The sequence below is a fragment of the Indicator indicator genome, chromosome 35 (genome assembly GCF_027791375.1).
Source record: "Indicator indicator isolate 239-I01 chromosome 35, UM_Iind_1.1, whole genome shotgun sequence".
NCBI classification, from domain to species: Eukaryota; Metazoa; Chordata; class Aves; order Piciformes; family Indicatoridae; genus Indicator; species Indicator indicator.
In genome coordinates this window covers 5278345-5297206 of record NC_072044.1, presented here as the reverse complement: position 1 = coordinate 5297206, position 18862 = coordinate 5278345, and the positions used below count along the sequence as shown (strand labels likewise).

The window sequence follows — 18862 nt, the reverse complement described above, 5'->3', positions numbered from 1 at the left end:
GCCCAGGTGCGCGCGGTCCGGCGGCAGCCAGCCTCGCCCCGCCCGCAGGTGCGGCGCCGCCCGCGGAAACTACAAGTCCCGGGATGCCGCGGGGCGCGGGTGGCGCGGGCGCGGCGGCGGCGTAGGGAAGATGGCGGCGGGGGCGCTGCGCCCCGCTCCCGGCTGAGGCGCGGCGCGCTCCCTGCGCCTCAGTGCGGCGGCGGCGATGTCGGAGCCGGAGCACCTGGGCGGGAAGCGGGCCGAGTCGGCGCGGCTGCGGCGGGCCGAGCAGCTCCGGCGCTGGAAGGGCTCCCTGACGGAACAGGAGCCGGTGGCGGCGGGGGGCGGCCGGGGCCGGCATCGCGGCGCCGGGGGGACCCGCGTCCGTTTCGAGGAGGGCGCCGTCTTCCTGGCCGCCTGCTCCAGCGGGGACACCGAGGAGGTGAAGCGGCTGCTGGGCCGCGGCGCCCGCATCAACACCACCAACGTGGACGGGCTGACAGCCCTGCACCAGGTACCGGGAGCTGGGCCTGGGGGTGGGGGGAGCGGCCCGGCGGCCCCTTCCTTTCCTTGTCGCCCGGCGAGACTTCCCCGCGCCCCCACCGAGGCGCCGGCGGCCGGGAGGGGGCCCGGGTGGTGGTTCGCTGTGTCCTGGAGCGGGGGAAGGGGGGGACGCGGATTTCCGAGGGTTCGCCGGTGCTGATGGAGGGGGAGGGCAGAGCGGTACCTGCAGCACCGGCAGCGGCTTGTTTATAAACAAAGCGGCGGCAGAAGGCTTTGATCTGAGCTCATCCTGCCTGGCTCGGCTGTCTGGAGCAGGGACCTGGTGTGCAGGGAGCTCCCAGCGTGTTCCAGCCGAGCAGCCTGCTGTGGCGAGTTCTTACCGGGGTATTAAGTAGCTTAATTAGCAAAATAAAGCGTGGGGCTGATAAAGCGACCAGTCAGGCTTGGTGGGCAATTTGTTCGTTTGGAAAACCTCTGCTTTTGTGCTTGGAGGTTGTTGAAATAGCAGCAGGACCATAAAAATTTCCCGGGGAGTCGGGGGTGGGGGGTGGTGTTGGTTTTTGCAAGGTCAGAAGTGTCTCCTCGGCTTCTGTGTTTGTGTTCGGAGTTGCCTTGAAACTCCCCAAACTGCTCTTTGGCAGAGTGCAGGCAGTGCCCACATCTCAGATAAGCAACGTAGATTCTGTTAAGGTTGCTCCAAACGTGTTGAGGAGCACACACACACAATGTCTTGGAGATCACAGAGTGGGCTGGAGGTGGCACAGAAGTGGTGGCAGGAGTTGTCTTTGGAGCACGAAAGCCTTGGCTGTGTCTGGGGCTGTAGCTTTGGCTGTGTCTGGGGTCGTAGGTTCGGCTCCCCTGGAAAGGAGCAGCGATGTGAGGAGCTTGTGAACTGCTACCCTTCAGTATTGGGAAGCCTGTTGCTATCCAAGACTGATTCAGAATTTCACAGGTCGTGTGAAATCAGTGTCCCAGATTGTTGCATCTGGTCAGTGAAATGAATCTGATTTGAATCCAGGCCAGCCCTGGGCAGAAAATTTCCTTAGCTGAAGATCTCCTAGATTAAGCATGCAGTGCAGTGATGGGACTGGGGAAAGAAGCACAGTCCAGGAGTAACATCTGGAAATAATGTGTTTGTAAAGAGTAAAGCTTTAGTAGCACAAATAGGGCAGGAGTTGGGTTGGTGATGCTTGCTCTGCTGGGCTAGCATTGCTGAAGGGAAGCATTTGGGGTGTTGGAGGGCTTGGTGCACAGCTGGCTGGCTCCTGGCTGTCAGAGAGCAAGGGGCAGTGATATTTGTTCATTTTGTTCTGCAGTTCCAAAAATAAGTTGTGAAGCAAGGAGCACAGGAGCTCACGGACTGTCGGCTCGGATAAGGCTTCAGCTGGTGAAGAGGGAACTCTGTAACAGCTCAGCCTTTTGTCTTTGGGGCTTTTCTGGTGTAGCAGGAGCAAACAGATACATTGCTTAGGGCAGTTCTGACACAGCGTTGTGTGTGCGTTCACTGTCAGGTAAATAAGTAATGGGGTGGACACCTGTGAGAGGCACTCACTGAACAGCTGGTTGGTGAAAGCGTTCTGGCAAGCAGGAAGGCTGGATGTAAGGTGGATGGAAGTACGGAAGAGTTGGGATGACTGCATGAGGGCTTTCCAGACAGGATTGATGAGGAGCACTTCAGAAGCATCCAGGCCTCTTGCTGATGTAGGTTGATGTGATGCTTGACCAGAAGGGCATGATGAAGGCTGACCCCTCAGACACTGGGTGTCTGTCTAGGGGGTGTTCCATGAGGGTGTCCAGAGACAGGCCAAGGGGGAATGGTTTGAAGCTGAGGCAGAGCAGGGTTAGAGTGGAGCTGAGGAAGAAGTTCTTCAGTGTGAGGCTGGTGAGACTCTGGAATGGGTTGCCCAGGGAGGCTGTGGCTGCCTCCTCCCTGGAGGTGTTCGAGGCCAGGTTGGATGAGGCCTTGAGCAGCTGAGTGTAGTTGCGAGGTGTCCCTGCCCATGGCAGGGGGATTTGAAGTAGAGGATCTCTGAGGTCCCCTCCAACCTGAGCCATTCCATGACTCTTTACTGTATGATGAGCTCCCCACTGCCAAGCAGGCTGCAGGTGAAATTCTTTGTGCATGAAGCATTGGGTAGCGTTGAACAGTAACATTTAGGGCTTGACGTGGGGAAGAGCTTTTAGATGAGTGAGTAGTCCAGCAGCTGGTAGCTGTACAAGCAGGCCAGTTGCACAGAGTGCTTCTTCAGGGGCTTCACAGGGAGAGAAGGTGACCATACTTTGAATTTTACAAAAGCTTTGGTCCAGTGTCCCATTGATTTGTTAACGTTTTCTCATCTACATGGAATCATAGCATCATTAAGGTTGGAAAAGACCTTTCACATCACCAACTCCCAGGACAACTAAACTATATCTCCAAGTGCCATGTCCACACATTTCGTGAACACCTCCAGGGATAGGGACTCCACCACCTCCCTGGGCAGCCTCTTCCAACCCCTGACCACTTTTGCAGAAAGACATTTTTCCTCATCTCCAACCTAAACCTCCTCTGGCACAACTTAAACCTATTTCCTCTCATCCTCTCACTGGTTACTTGGGAGAAGAGACCAACAGCAGCCTCACTCCAACCTCCTTTCAGGGAGTTGTAGAGAGCAATGAGGTTTCCCCTCAGCCTTCTCCTCTCCTGACTGAACACCCCCAGCTCCCTCAGCCTCTCCTTGTGTGATGCCCTCCAAACCCCTCTCCAGCTTTGTTGTTCTTCTTTGGACACGCTTCAGCACCTCAATGTCTTTCCTTTGCCCAGAACTGAACCCAGGACTCAAGGTGTGGTCTCACCAGTGCCCAATACAGGGACACCATCACTGCCCTACTTCTGCTGGACACTCTGGTTTTGATCCAGGCCAGGATGCTGGTGGCCTTCTTGGCCACCTGGGCACACATTGGCTCATCTTCAGCCATTAACATGTGTGAAACAACCCTGAGATATTCTCACACACCCAAGCTGAAGGGACACTGATTTGTTGGAGGGTTTGTAGGTCCTGTGTACTGCATCAGCTGAAAATGTTCATCACAGCTGGAGAGGTCGTTCTGAGTTCTGCCCAAAATGTTTTCATAGGACTTGTGGAACAAGGCTGTATATGGTCAAGTGGCAGCTGAGGTCCAGTGAGGTTGAGGGTCCCCAGAGTGCTGGCTGACACATGAAATGGATGTAGCACACATGAGGGCTTTTTAATAGCTTCTCTCAGTATTAGAAAAATACTATTACAGGAGCCAGGGCAGATGGTAGCCTCCGTCTGCTCCTGTTTAACACTTGGGAACCCAAGCAGCCCTGCGGGGAGGAAGGAAATCCTACATGCTGCATAGAGTTTGCTCTGTGGAAGGCAAGATTGGGTGAAATTCATTTTGTGGGTTAAAGAACTTAATGTTTAGTGAGGCTTGCTCTGTACAAGCCAATTTTGGTAGGTGGTGGAAGGGTTAACAAAGTCAATTGACTTAATTTGTCAGAGTCTGCATCTGCTCCTGCAAAACCTAAGCCCCAATCTTACAAATTGGGTTAGTTTGTTTGGAGTGCAGTGGCCCCAAGTGTTGCCAGGTGTTCAGCAAGGTAAAATGACACTTTGAGTAGGATCTGGGCCAGTGTGACTAAGAGCCATTGTGCACTGACTGCTGGGCCAGGAGCTCTCCCTGCTAGTTACAGCTGCCAGGCTGTAGTTTGCAAATAGCTTTGTAAATGAGAAGTGGTGTTTGTGAGCATCCTGCCTGTGTCAGCCTCCTCTTTGGAGGCATCAGGTGCAGCATAAACCTGCACCATTGTGGCTTCAGCTGTTTGTGTGTCTATAGCTTGGTGCTGCAAAGGCAGTTCCATATTTTCAGTGGTTTACTTAATTCATTGAATGTATCCTACAATGGTTTAGGTTAGAATGGTCCTGAGAGATATCTACTCCAGCCTCCCTGCCATGGGATGCCTCTCAGCTACACTTGGTTGCTCAAGATCTCGTCCAGTCTGACCCTGAACACCTCCAGGGATGAGGCATCCACAACTTCCCTGGGCAACCTGTTCCAGTGTCTCCCCAGCCTCATACTGAAGAACTTTTTTCTAAGATCCAGACCCTGCTCTCCTTCAACTTCTTTCTAAGATCTAGACCCTGCTCTCCCTCAGCTCCAAACCATTCCCCTTGTCCTGTCTCTAGACACCTTCAGGAAAAGTCCCTCTGCAGCCTTCCTGCAGGATCCCTTCAGCTCTTGGAAGGCAGCTTTAAGGTCCCCCTGGACTCTTCTCCATCTCTACAATTTGGGCAATGGTTTTTGTGGCTGATGCAGAATGGAAAGAGAGGTTTTAGCTAAAAGTGAGAGGATGTTTAGATGTGATCAAGAAAACTGCTGTGAAACAAATTCTGGGTTGCAGTTGAACTTCTTTCATGTTTGCTGATGGTGGGAAGTGGATGAGAGATGCTCTCCTTTCCTTCTGATTTACAGGTGGAGCTGAAGGGGAAACTGCAATGAAAGTTGAGTCTTAAGTGGGGGACAAAAAGTTCAGATGCTCCTGGTTGGGAAGACATCTCCCAGAGTAACAGGCAGTGCTGGTTTGGCTTCAAGGACTGTGACAAATGATGAGAACAGCCAAGATGGTTTATCCCTTGTCTGCCCTTTGGTTTATACTCTGCTTCCTTTTTGCCTCTTCCATGGAGAACTGAGTTGCTCATGAGATAAGCTCTGAGTTTATATAATTTACTGTGCTCTTAAAGTCTCTTGGTGCTTCCTTTTGAGGTGCTGGACACCTGTGGTAGTTCAGCAGCTGTTTTGTGCAGTGGCTCTGGGTTAGTTGCTCCTTGGCAGTCCCAATTTAAGTTTCTCCTGCTTTAGGCCAGAGCAGTAGAGCTGCAGGTGTGTCTGGTTGCCCTTCAGAGCTTTACAAAGCAGCATCTGTGTCAGTCTGAGACTGGTCAGGTTTTGGTTGCTGCTCAGCAAGTGTGGTCCTTTCCTCACCTCCAAACGTTGTGTGTAGTCCTAGCAGAGAAGTTTGGGGCAGTCCAAAAGCATGGCCAGAGGTAGCACGTTGCAGACTCCTCCCCAGTCACAGTCTGTAGAGTGCTGAAAGAATCAAGGTGCTAGCACTGGAGCAAAATGCCCAAGACCAAGAGCCCCATCACAGAGAGGACATGGATCTGGAGAAGGTTCAGAGGGGGCCACAAAGATGATCAGAGGGATGGAGAACCTCCCCTGTGGGGACAGGTTGGGAGAGTTGGGGCTGTTCAGGCTGAAGAAGAGAAGGCTCCAGGGAGAACTTACAGCGACCTTCCAGTAGCTGAAGGGGCTGCAGGAGAGCTGGGGAGGGACTTTTGACAAGGGCTGGGAGTGACAGGATGAGGGCCAATGATTTGAAAATAAAGCAGGGTAGAGTTAGATTGAACATTAGGAAGAAATTCTTTAGAGTGAGGGTGCTGAGACTCTGGCACAGGTTGTCCAGGGAGGTTGTGGATGTCCCTTCCCTGGAGGTGTTCAAGGCCAGGTGGGATAAGGCCTTGAGCAAGCTGTGGGATGTGTCCCTGCCCATGGCAGGGGGTTGAAACTGAATGATCTTTAAGTCTCTTCCAACCAATTCTATGATTCTGAGAGGGAGAAAGAGAGGATTCCTGGGTGGGTTGGTGTATTTTCTAGCTGGGACATCACTATGGAGCAAAGGGTTGGGACTGCAGTAGTGGCTGAAGGAGCTGGGTTTGTTTGACAGGAGACCTGAGGTCCATGGGCAGTGGTTACCCCCAGAGAGCTCACACAGCAGCAGCTTCTAGGAGGAGTTGCTTGATCTCCAAACAGCAAAAGCTAAACTGGGCTTGAAGTGTGAGGTGTAACACAAGGTACAGGGGCATATGGTTGGGGCACCCAGCTGCACTTGAAGGTAGTTCAGCTTCTCATCTTTTAATCTGTGCTGATGGTGTCGTACACCAGGCTGCATTTTTTTAAGAGTGGGTGGCTGTGTTGCCTAAAAATACATTAATCCTGGGAAGAGAAGGTTATCTAGGGAGAGCCATACCTTTTCCACTGTGCTCTGCAGAGTTTCTGCTCTGAAGGTATGCTCCTGCCTGTGAAAATAGCAGCAGCAAGCTGTCTGCACTCTATTTAACGCTGCTCGTCAGGCTGAAACATGACTCTGTCAAAAATAGGGTTTGTCACCAGGCTGAGGGAAGCAGTTCTTTGGGCTTTCACTTTTTAACTGGGAATGCAGTGCTGAAGAAATCAGGAAGCTTGCAAGCAACCTACTGTGCCCCAGGAATTTATTAGACAAAGCGAAAACCTGAAGTGCTGCTCTGCCAACCCCAATGCTTTCATTTGCTTGCTTTTGGCTTGCTCAGTCCCTGTCCTGGCTGGCTGTTTTGTCCCTGTGGCTTGGTTCAGTTGTTTGCCCCTTGCCTCTCCATTTCAAAACAATCTCCTAAGCGGGCAGAATTAACTCTAGACTAAACAAACTAACCCTGAACTGAAACGGGTTAGAGCCTCAGACTGCTGCTGCTCCTGGCAGTGCTTGCAGGGTGCCTGCCTTTGTTTTGGTTAGGGGCACTTTCCTGACTCGTTGGTTCAGCTGCTGGAAGCTGAAGCCAGCCACAGCCTTCACTCAGCTGCTGGATGCTGGGGGGGAGCTAACCCTGATTTAGTAAGTAGGAGAGTATCCAGAATGGGAAATGTGCATCTCCATTGTTTCCTTCCTCAGCCTCTCTTTATCCTGCCTAGTGATGAGGTGAGTCAAGCTCTGTTGCTCGCCATAAACACTGAGCAAGGATTTTCAGCTACAGCTTCATTTATGGCACCAGCTCCAAGTGATGGCCCTGGTCCCTTGGTGCTGTCTGTGGAGAAGTTCCCATCTCTGCAGCAGTGCTGTTGGGCATTCCAGAGCTCTGGCCCTTCATCTCCTTTGGGGAAGCAAAGGTATTTTAGGGAAAGCTGCTTGTGATTAATGACTGCTGAAAGCTTTCTGCAGATCAAATCCTTCAGCCTGCTCTGGAGATGGGGACAAGTCCCTGATGCTGCCTGCTTGTCCAGATCAATGCTCTTGGATAAGTAAGGGGAACCTTAGAGCTGCCTTCCAATGCCTGAAGGGAACCTACAGCAAGGCAGGAGAGGGATTTTTCATAAGGACAGGGCAAGGGGGAATGGTTTGAAGCTGAGGGAGAGCAGGGTTAGACTGGAGTTCTTCAGTATGAAGGAGGTGAGACTCTGGAACAAGTTGCCCAAGGGAGGCTGTGGATGTCCCCTCCCTGGAGGTGTTCAAGGCTAGGCTGGATGAGGCCTTGAGCAGCCTTGGGCTAGTGGGAGGTGTCCCTGCCCATGGCAGGGGCGTTGGAGTAGATGATCTCTGAGGTCCCTCCCACCTTAGGCTGTTGTGTGATCAGATGGAAAGCCAGCTCCAGGGAAAATGCAGGGGTGAGCAGTGAATGCAGTGCCTGGAACAGTGGCACTTCCAGAGCCATACCTTGCAGCTTCTGCTGCATGGCCCAGACCTGCTGACATGTGAAAGGCAGTGTTGCTGTGCAGAACTCTCAGCTGTGACCCAGATGAATCTGCTCTCATCCCAATATTTTTGCAGTTCCTAATGCCTCCTGCTTCTTTTGATGGGGAGTGTTAGAGGCTGGAGCTGTCCTACTGCAAACAGGTTTAGAGACATCGAGCTCAGATGTGGTAGTGTTGGAGAGTGGCACAGGGAAAATGGACCTGGGGTGCTGGTGGACACAAGGATACCTGTGAGCCAGCAATGTGCCCTTGTGGCCAGGAAGGCTAATGGCATCCTGGGGTGGATTAGAAGGGCTGTGGTTAGTAGGTCAAGAGAGGTTCTCCTCCCCCTCTGCTCTGCCCTGCTGAGGCCACAGCTGGAATATTGTGGCCAGTTCTGGGCCCCTCAGGTCAAAAAGGACTTCAGGAAACTGCTTGAGAGAGTCCAGCAGAGAGCCACAGAGCTGCTGCAGGCAGTGGAACATCTCCTGTGAGGACAGCTGAGGGAGCTGAGGCTTGGAGCAGAGCAGCCTGAGGGCTGCCCTCAGTGCTGGGGATAAAGATGTGCAGGGCTGGAGCCAGGCTGTGCTCAGGGATGGCCAAGGACAGCACAAGGGGCACTGGGGGCAAGCTGGAGCAGAGGAGGTGCCATGGGAACAGGAGGGAAAACTTTGTCCCTGTGAGGGTGGCAGAGCCTGGAGCAGGCTGCCCAGAGAGGTTGTGGAGTCTCCTGCTCTGGAGACTTTCCAACCCCACCTGGATGTGTTCTGTGTGCCCTGCCCTGGGTGCTCCTGCTCTGGCAGGGGGTTGGACTGGATGATCTCCAGAGGTCCCTTCCAGCCCCTACCATTTCATGATTCTGCAGGGCTTGTGAGATGTCTGAAGTGCTGTGGTGTAATGTCCTGAGGTAATCACTGACTAATATTAAAACATCAGATTTTGAGTTGCTCTGCTGGTGCTCACCTGAGGTTTATTGCACACCATAAGTCAAGCAGGCCCTCTCAGACACTGCATATGAGAGCAATCCTTTTAAGCAGGGTGGGAGAGGGGAATATTATGCAAGTGGTTGTATAAATTGAGATTATTTTCTTTTCCTTATGATTTTTGAATGCAAATGTGGGCAGGGGGAGGATTTAAGTACTCTGAAATGTTTGCTCTGCTTTTGCTTCTTAAAAAAAAAAAAATGTGTTTCTGCACAGGACTGGGCTGAAAAGCTGAACCAAAGGGAGAGGAACCCAGCCCCTGTCTTGCAGGGCACTGGCAGCCCCCAGCTCTCCAGCCCTCCCAGCAAGCTGTTTGACCTAGTGCTAGTGGTATGGCCCCAGCACAAGGAAGGTGCCCAGGATAAATCCTGGGATCTGAGTCTGCAGTTTATTTTCAGCTGTCCTTCTGAAGGGAGGTGCAACAGCTGTCCCTGAAATCTCCTTTCTTGGGCTGCAGCAAGCTGATCTGCACGGGGAGCAAAGGTGCAGCTCGCAGCAGGCGGTGGCCAGCAGGCCTTTGGCAGGAGAAGCTGAGTTTGGGAGAGCTGAGGCAATGATTTGGTGATGATTTGGGCACCTGTTTGCATGGGGCTCACTTCAGCATGAATGGGTTCAAGAACAGCTTTCTGTGTAGTCCAGTCAGGGCTGAGCAGAGAAATGCTTCAAGCTGCTGACAGCCTCAGGAAAGTTGAGATGAGCTCTGGTGTGGTGGAGCTCCAGCCTGCACTGCTCATCTGCTCTGGTGAGCACTGCAGTGCTGTGTCCAGCTCTGGGGCCCCCAACACGAGAGGCAGGGACCTGTGCAGCACCATAATGGCTTGGGACTTAGGTGTGCTGGCAGCCCAGCAGGCAGCTGTGTGCTGGGCTGCATCCAAAGCAGGGAGAGCAGCAGCACAGGGAGGGGATTCTGCCCTCTGCTCTGCTGAGACCCCAACTGCAGCACTGCTTCCAGTTCTTGAGCCTCCAGTTCTGGAGCCTCCAGCATAAGAGGAACAAAGAACAGTTGGAGAGGGTCCAGAGGAGGCCATGAAGATGATCAGAGGCTGGAGAACCTCCACTGTGGGGACAGGCTGAGAGAGTTGGGGCTGTTCAGCCTGGAGAAGGCTCCAGGGAGAACTCAGAGCAGCCTTGCAGGACCTGAAGGGGCTCCAGGAGAGCTGGGGAGGGACTTTGGCCAAGGCCTACAGTGCCAGGATGAGGGACAATGGTTTGAAAAGAGAGCAGAGCAGATTTAGATTGCATGTTAGGAGCAAGTTCTGCACCATGAGGCTGCTGAAACACTGCAACAGGTTGCACAGGGAGGTAGTTGAGTCCTCATGCCTGGAGATATTCAAGGTCAGGCTCAACAAGGCTGTGAGCAATCTGATCTTGTGGAGGATGTCCCTGCTGACTGCAGGGGGGTTGGACTGCATGACCTTTGGAGGTCCTTTCCCACCCAAAGCATTCTAAACAAATTTTTGAATGAGCAATCTCCTTCTAGCTTTAAGATCTTAGCTTAAATAATTCTCTTTGCTCACATGGCAACAACTGACCATTACTCTTTGAGTGAATTTTCAGTTATGGTGCTTTGCTGGCTTGGTTTAAGACTTTTTTCTTAGTACCTTGTTTCCTGTAGCTGAAAAAAATAGCAGAGTCTTAACTTGTGAGAGTCTCACTGGAAATGTTTCCATAATACAATGAGCTGACCTTGCAGAGGGGCACAAGCAGCTTCAGCTTTGCTTTTCCAGCATTCAGCCTGGCTCATAAATCTTTGTGAAATGTACAGAATGCAGAATGACCACCTGCCATCAGCCTTTTCTGTGTCACTGCCTTTTCAGGGGGAAAACTGAACCTGGCCCCTCTCTGCTGCTCTGAGCTGGAGCACTGGTGTGCAACAGCGATGGCTCCCCATCCATTTCTGGCATCTCTCTGAAGCCACTTCCTATTTATACTTTGTCATTCCTCACTCTCCTGGGCAGTTCATGCTGTTTTGTTGCAGAGCTTTATGCTTCTTTACATCTGAAACCACAGAATTCACAGAGTGCCAGGTTGGGAGGGACCCCAAGGCTCATCTGCTCCAACCTTTCTAGGTGATGGTGGAGCTGTAGTGAGCTGCCCCAGCAGCCTGGCAGGCTGGGGCTGAAACCTGTCCTGTGCAGGGAATCCACCACTGCCCCTGGGAGATGATTCCAGCCTCTGACTGTGCTCATGAGGGAATGTTTTTTTTGCTGCAGTGCAAGGGGAATGTCCCCAGCAGCAACTTGTCCCCATCATGACTCGATGATGTGTTCAGGTCCCTTCCAACCCCTGACATCCTGTGATCCTGTGGTCTTGTCTTCTCCGTGGTCCAAAGGGAGTCTCCATCCTCATGGCAGCCACCCTTGACGTCCTGGTCCATGGCAATAAGGCCTCCCCTGAGCCTTCTCTTCTCCAGGCTGAACACCTCCAGCTCTCTCAGCCTCTCCCCACAGGACAGCTCCTCCAGTCCTCTGCTCATTCTCCTGGCCCTTCTCTGCACGCTTTCCAGCCTGTCCACAGCTTTTTTATGTAGCAGAGACCAAAACTGAAATCCCAGAACAGAACAACTCAGTGTCAGGCCTTGTCCAAAGAGCTGCTGGTTGAGCCAGAGGTGACTCAAAGTGATTTCATGCAGTGGTGCAGCTTTGTGTGGAGGCTCTGCTGGCCTAACCTGGTTCATGTCTGTTGAGTTTGTCCATAACCCAAAGCAGCTTGGAGATGGTGCACTGAGTTAACCATACTGGTTTTGCACTTGAGCTGAGGCACCCTGAAGTCCTGCTGTGATGGTTTTGCTCTCAAGTCAAAGCATGAAGCAAGGTTTCCCTTCCTCTTGCAGCATCTGAATTCATGTCAGTGTTACCCAAACCTGCTGCTAATTATGGGTTGGTCTTGAAGAATTTTTTCACTGTGGGAGTGACAGAACACTGGAACAGGTTGTAGAGTCTCCCTCTATGGAGATATTCAAGACCTGCCTGGATGTGTTCCTGTATGATTTGGTATAGGTGACCCTGCTCTGGCAGGGGGTTGGGCTGGATGAGCTTTCAAGGTCCTTTCCCAGCCCCTAACATTCTGTGATTCAGTGAGAGCTCACTGCCTGGGGACTGTCAGAGGGGACTCCTCTCTTGGATGAGTGCTGGGGCTGGTGAGCTCTGACCCAGAATCACAGAATTAACCAGGGTGGAAAAGACCTTCAAGATCATCAAGTCCAGCAGGCTGGGAGCAATGGGGCTGGTTGGAATTGTTTTGGTATAGCCAGGACACTGCTCCAGGTTACATCATTAACACAAACCCTGCCTCTGCCAGCAGAAATCCTCCAGAATATCTGCCTTGGGTTTGGAGGATGGAATGTTCTCCATTTTTACCTAGCAAGCCTTTTTTTACCCCATTTACTCTCTCTAAGTGAGATGCCAGGCTCCCAGTGTGGATTTTGTAGCTAACAACCCAATCTGAGCTACCTGCCTGCATTGGTGTGGCAGTTTGGGCTGGGTGCCCCCTGCCACTGCTGCATGAGATACACCTCTGGTGTCCTGGGTGCTCACCCACAGGGGTGGACACAGAAACGGCGTATTTCTACCCATAAATCCTGCACCCTATCAATCCATCTGCAGAGTCATCCTCTTCCTCTTTCTTCCCTCTCTGCTCCCCTGGGAGATGTCCTCTCTTATCGGGTAATGCCAGGGGAGTATCTCAGGCCTCTTAGGCCTGACTAGGCCTAATGCCAGGAGGAGAATGGAGGGGGGGGGGGGGGGCAGTCTCAGACCTGGCCAGCCTGAGACTTGCCTAGCAGCGGGAGGCAGGGGAAGGAAGAGCCCTGAGGGATTGGGTAGACCCTCAGGTGGGAGGAAGGGAGGACTGGGAAGCTTTTGGGAATTCTGTGAGGGGGTTCTGTATGCTTTAGGATGTTCTTTTCCACTATGCTTTGTAGTTTGTAGTTTTCTGTAGCTTCACCAATTGCTTTTCCATTTAAACTTTCCATCACTCTCCAATCCGTTTGTGTGAGTCTCATTCTTTTGTCCCTTTCGGGGCAAGAGATGTTCTGGCTGGCCTCAAACCAGCACAATTGGCACAGCCTACACCTGGCTGGAGAGCCTGTCCTGAGCCTGAGCAGGGCTTTGGCTGCAGCCATGGCAGTCCTGCAAACCCTACAGCCCTGCCAAGGCTCTGATTTGTTTTTTAGTGACCATGCTAGCAGAAATTCTTCTGCTAGCAAACATCATGCCATTGCTTGAGTCTTTGAATGGGCACTGCAAGTGATGTTGTTCCTGTTGGTGTGATCTGCACATGGCATCAGTTACCAGAAGTGGTTACACTGGCACAGGTTCCTTCAAGGCTACCTGTGCCAAGTGCTGCATTGTAGCCTGCTAGCACAGGATTCAGAGAGCCAGAGAATGGGTTGGGTTGGAAGGGACCTTCAAGATCATCCAGTTCCAACCCCCTGCCATGGGCAGGGACACCTCCCACCAGCCCAGCTTGCTCAAGGCCTCATCCAGCCTGGCCTGGAACACCTCCAGGGAGGGGACAGCCACAGCCTCCCTGGGCAACCTGTGCCAGGTTCTCCCCACCCTCACTCTCAACAATTTCTTCCTCCTCTCCCCTCTTCCAGCTCAAAGCCATTGTCCCTCATCCTGGCACTCCCAGCCCTTGTCCAAAGTCCCTCCCCAGCTCTCCTGGAGCCCCTTCAGGTCCTGCAAGGCTGCAAGCCTTCTCTTCTCCAGGCTGAACAGCCCCAACTCTCCCAGCCTGTCCCCACAGGGGAGGTTCTCCAGCCTCTGATGATTTTTGTGATGATGATCCTCTGTACCCTCTCCAGCAGTTCCAGTTCCTTCTTGTGTTGGGGACCCCACAACTGGATGCAGTGCTGCAGATGGGATCTCACCAGAACAGAGTAGGAGGGCGAATCACTTCCCTTGTCCTGCTGCTCACCTTCCTTCCTGTTTTGATGCCAAGATGGCTTTTAAGAAGTCTACAGCAAATATTTCTTGCAGAATTATGAATATTGAGCTGAAATAGCTCTCTGGAGAAGCTTGGATAGTGTTGCTGGATTGCTTCTGAAGGAGGCAGGGGCTGGATTAAACCTTCAGAGCCTGGCTTCATCACTTGCTGCTGGCTTAGTGTTCTTGCCTTGCTTTGTGTTTCTTTACTGTGTTCTTAGGGAGCCAAGCTGCAGCCAGCTCAGCTTCCTGTGTGCTGCTGATGCTCTCCTCAGTGTACTTAGCTTGCTGGAGGGTCTGTGTACCATGCACAGGCTTTGCAAGGTGGAAGGTGTGTTCAAAGGCACCAGTTCAAGATGGTGAGGAGCAGGAGGTCAGTGCTGTGGCAGAGTCTCTTGACAGCCCAGGAAAGCAGTTCCCTTGGCTGCCTGCTCATCTGTCTGCCCTGAGAACTTGGCAGGTCTGTTTCTGCAGAGCTGCTTTGCAGCCAGGTGTCCCCCAGCCTGTCTTGTTGCAAGGCTTTAGTCTGTCCCAGGGGCAGTGTGTCGGTGTGAGCTGAAATTCCCCCCCCACCGACAATAACCAGGCTAGCCCAGTCTGGAAGCAAATGAAAAGCTGTATTTACAAGCAGAGTCTAAAATCTACAATGAAATGCAATGAATATGTACAAATATACAAAATTCACAACACTTACAAATATATACAAGCAACAGAAAAGCACAACCGATCTCCCTTTGCTTCCCCCCAAGGGGACCCTCCCAAAGGGGCCTCTCTCTCCCAGGAGCTTCTCCCCAGACCCCCCTGGACAGAGAAGCAGAGTTAGTTAAGCAGAAAGTTGTTAACTTAGCTGCCAAGGTCAGTACGTGTTATCTTCAGCCAGAAGAGAAGAAGAAACAGCAGCCAGACAGCCCAGCAACTGCCCCCACTGCCGAACGCAGAATGTGCAGAGTGCCTACTTTGTTTTGGGTAATAGTTCTTAAACATTTCTATCTATCCAATGGAAGTGTTTAGAACAATTGTTATTTTGCTTTCTTACACCCAATAGTGACTTATTTACATTCTTTCACTTTCTCTGTTCTGAACTTTGCAAGGAAAAATTAAAAAGACAGTTTCAAACCATCACAGGCAGGACTTTCAGTTTGCCTTGGTTGACCTTCACAAGCTCTCCATCAGGCCACTCCTCCAGCCTGTGCAGGTCCCTCTGAGCAGGCTCTCCAGCCCCAGCCATGCCAACTGGTTTGATACCATCTGCAAACGAGTGCTCTCTGTCTGGTAATTGGTGTTAATCAACTTTGTTAATGAAGGCATCGAGTTCCATTGACACCAGTATTAGCCCTGAGGGATGCCACCGGTATTTGGCTGCCAGCTGGACTTTGTGGGGCTGGTCACCCTCTGGGCTGACCTTCTAGATAATGTTCTGCTGCCTTATCTGCTTCTGCAGTCCAGCTCTCAGCAGTCTGCCCGTTAAGGACACTATCAGATGGTGTCAGAGGTGTCCCAGCATCCACCCAGCAGCTTGTCATGTGGAGAGCAATCCAGTTAGGCAAGATCTGCCACTGGTGAATCCATGGTGGCTGTTCCCAGACAGCACCACGTGGCTGGAAACAGCTTTCAGGAGGATTTACTGTGTAGGCTTTCCAGGGACTAAGGTGAGTCTGACAGACCTGTAGTTCCCTGGATCCTTTGTGACCATGACCTTTGAAAGATGGCATTGACTTTGCAGTGGCATCAACCATCTCCCTCCTCAGCATCCCACCTAGTCCCAGACATGATCCATGGCCATTCCTTCCCCTTTTGTCCCTGGCCTGGGGTTCAGGGTAGCGTGAAGGACCAACTTGTCCTGGGAACTGTCACAGGATCCCAGCACGGTGGGGGATGGAAGGGACCTCTGGAGACCATTGAGTCCAAGCCCTCTGCCAAAGAAGGGTCCCCTAGGGTAGGTCACACAGGAAAAGCATTGAGACTGCTTTTTGAAGGTCTCCACCCAAGGAGACTCCACAACCTCTCTGGGCAGCCTGCTCCAGAGTTCCAGCACCCTCACACCAAAGAAGTTTCTCCTCATGTTGAGGTGGAACCTCCCGGGTTCCAGTTTGTGTCCATTGCTCCTTGTCACAGGACCCCACCAAAAAGAACCTGGCCCCTTCTTGACCCCCACCCCTCAGGTATTTATAAGCATTGATCAGATCCCCTCTCAGCCTTCTCTTCCTCAGACTAAACAGCCCCAGGGCTCTCAGCCTTTCTCATGGGAGAGCTGCTTAAGTCCCTTCATCATCCTTGTAGCACCCAGAGCAGCTTGCCCAGGATCACAATGCCCAGCTGGGTTTGGAATCTTTCAGGGGAAGGAGACTCCACTACTTCTCTGGACAGCCTGGGCCCCAGTGCTCTGTCCCTGTCCTCAGTCTGTTCCTTCCCATGCTTGTGCCCAACTTGTGCCAGGCTCAGCTGCAGCCTCTGCACAAAGCTTTGCTCTTCCTTGCCTGCAGCTCTCTGCAGCCACCCTCAGCCACTGCTGTGCACAGAACCTTCCAAGGGCATTTTCCTGCTTTCCTTATCTCTTGGATTCATTTAATTTTTTTCCTTCTGAAACATTGGAGTTTTAGGTGAGGTCCCTGCCGGGAGGGAAATAGGAGAGGTTCTTTCTGCTTGACTTGTCTCTTAACTTCTTCAGAGCTCAGTCTTGCAGGAGCAGGGCCAGTGAGCAATTGCTGTGCCTCAGCACTGTGCTGCCTGCCCTGCTGCTGGCTGCAGGCTTGCACAATGGCTTAGCCCAGAGTTCAGAGCTGCTTATCTGTCAGCACCAGTTCAGACTGAAGGCATGTCCTGACCTCTTTTCTTCAGGAGCAGACATGCAGTGGGAGGTACTGCCAGGTAATACCTCCTGAGGGAGGTGATGAGTGTGGATTTCTGCTCCTTATTACTGCTTTGGTAAATGCTTTGGAGCCACCTTCCAGTGCAGTCATGAGTGGCTCTGAAGGCCAGGGCTGTTCTCTTATCTTTCTTGGCTGCCTTAATTTTATTAATGGCCTCAGCAGCTGTCTTCCCAGTTGCTGCAGAATGCTTCTTGCTGCTCCCCTGTGCACTGTAGGAAATGCTACAAAGCAAGCTGGGCCCTTGGCTTCTGAGACCACTTCAGTGGAGCCTTTCTTTGCTTTCAGCCCAGCTGCCAGTTTAATCACTGCCCCACTTCAGATATGGACTTGCTCAGTGCCATCTGAGTATGGAAGGGAGTGCAGGAGGTACTAGGGTACAGACTGTGCTCTGTGCAAGGGGATAAGTAGCTGTGGCTGTTGCAAGCAGCCCACAAGTGCTGGCTGCTCAGTCCCTGTGGACCACCTGCAGGAAGTCCCACCAGCCACAAGCCAGCAGGCCTTAGCTTGTGTTCTTGCAAAGAGCTTGGCTTAGGGTCCAGCCTGGCTTACTTTTGGCACCCACCTGAGCTTGTGAAGAGTCATACAGGGCTGTTTGACCCTATATGCCTAGCCTGTGCCCAGCAGGTGGATGTGCTGCCCTGGGGAGCTGGGTTTGAGAGACTGAGTGCCAAACCCTTGTGCAGGCAGAGCAGTGCTGCAGCCAGCAGCTGAGGAGGCCTGGCTGGCAGGTAGGGCCAAGCAGCTCCTATGGTTTGCAGGGCAGTGAGGGGCAGCCAGAGGCCCTGCCTTGGCCCCAGCTGAGTTGCCCCTGGCTGGCAGGAGGACATGGTGAGGAATATGGCCCTGGTGGACAACTTGCTGCTCTGGTTTCCTTCCAGTAGTCCTGGGTGGGATCTGACTCCTGTTTGCTTGCTGTTCCTGAGCAGTTCCACCATGTGCTGCCTGCTGGTGTGCCCCTAGGGCAGTGTGCAGCTGGGAGCAGCTCAGATGCTTTTTGGACCACTGTGCTGCTCCAGGGTGCAGGCTGGATGAGGCCTTGAGCAAGCAAGTCTGGTTGAGAGTTGTCCCTGCCAATGGCATGGGGGTTGGAGTAGATGAGCTCTGAGGTCCCTTCCAACCTGAGCCATCCTAGGATTTGATCTTTCTGAGCTGTACTCAGCTGTAGCATTGACTGAAGAGGTTCCAGAAGTTCTCAGCCAAATGAGAAGTGTCAGATCCTCAGCACCAGCTGTTATTTGTTCAGGAGGAACTGGCAGATGAAGTCACTAAGCAACTATCCATTGTGTACAACATCAGCCAAACCAACCCAGCTAGCAGAGGACCATCCCTGCAGCAGGGCCATGGCAATGGGAAGTGACAGCTCTCCATCTGGTGCTAGTTTCTAACGAGGATTCCAGGAAGAACTTGGGAAAGAATAAAGCCAAAGGAGTCCACAAACGTGTAGAGGAGAAACCTGGTTTGAGGTGGTACATCTGGATTTCCAAAGGGCTTCTGACAAGGTCCTTTTGTGGCAGCCTGAAGAAGCTGTTGTGAAGTAAGGGGAGGAAAGAGATCAAATAAAAACCAGGAATCAAAGATCTGTTTCCTGGAGGAGGGGGAGGTAGCCTCTGCATCTCTGCAGTCTGTGCTGCTCACCCATGGCAGGGGTGGGAAAGGGAACAAAGAGCAAGGTAGCACTTGGCTGGTGCTGCTGCATGTTCAGGATGGTCCAGTGGGGGCTGGCACTGAAGGGTTGCACACTGCTGCCTGATTTGCTGATTAGAGGCTGGCAAAGCTTGGCCAGTGATGTGTGTGGGGAAGCAGTGGAGTCCAGCCCAGCTGCTGCAGGCTGGAGAAGGCTTTCTGGAGATTTTATGTGCTGGCCTGCAAGGTCTGCAGTGGGGAAAAGGCAAATCAGATATGCCCCCTCTGCTCTGCTATGGTGAGATCTCATCTGCAGGGCTGTGTCCAGCTCTGGGGCCCCTAACACGAGAGGCATGGACCTGCTGGAGTGAGTCCAGAGGAGGTCATGAAGATGGTCAGAGGCTGAAGAACCTCTGCTAAGGGGACAGGCTGAGAGAGTTGGGGCTTTGGAGCCTGGAGAAGAGAAGGCTCCAGGAAGACCTTAGAGCTGCAT

General features: G+C 52.5%; 1 protein-coding gene across 4 annotated transcripts in view; it reads left to right on the top strand.

Annotated features, from left to right (window-relative positions):
• The first annotated feature begins 205 nt into the window (after positions 1 to 205).
• PPP1R12B (protein phosphatase 1 regulatory subunit 12B) overlaps positions 206 to 18862 on the top strand; it is a 166040-nt gene continuing 147383 nt past the window's right edge. For all 4 annotated transcript variants that reach the window (XM_054395993.1, XM_054395991.1, XM_054395992.1 and 1 more), the window contains exon 1: positions 206 to 493. In XM_054395993.1, the coding sequence (XP_054251968.1) occupies positions 206 to 493 (288 nt within the window). The remainder of the gene's footprint in view (positions 494 to 18862) is intronic.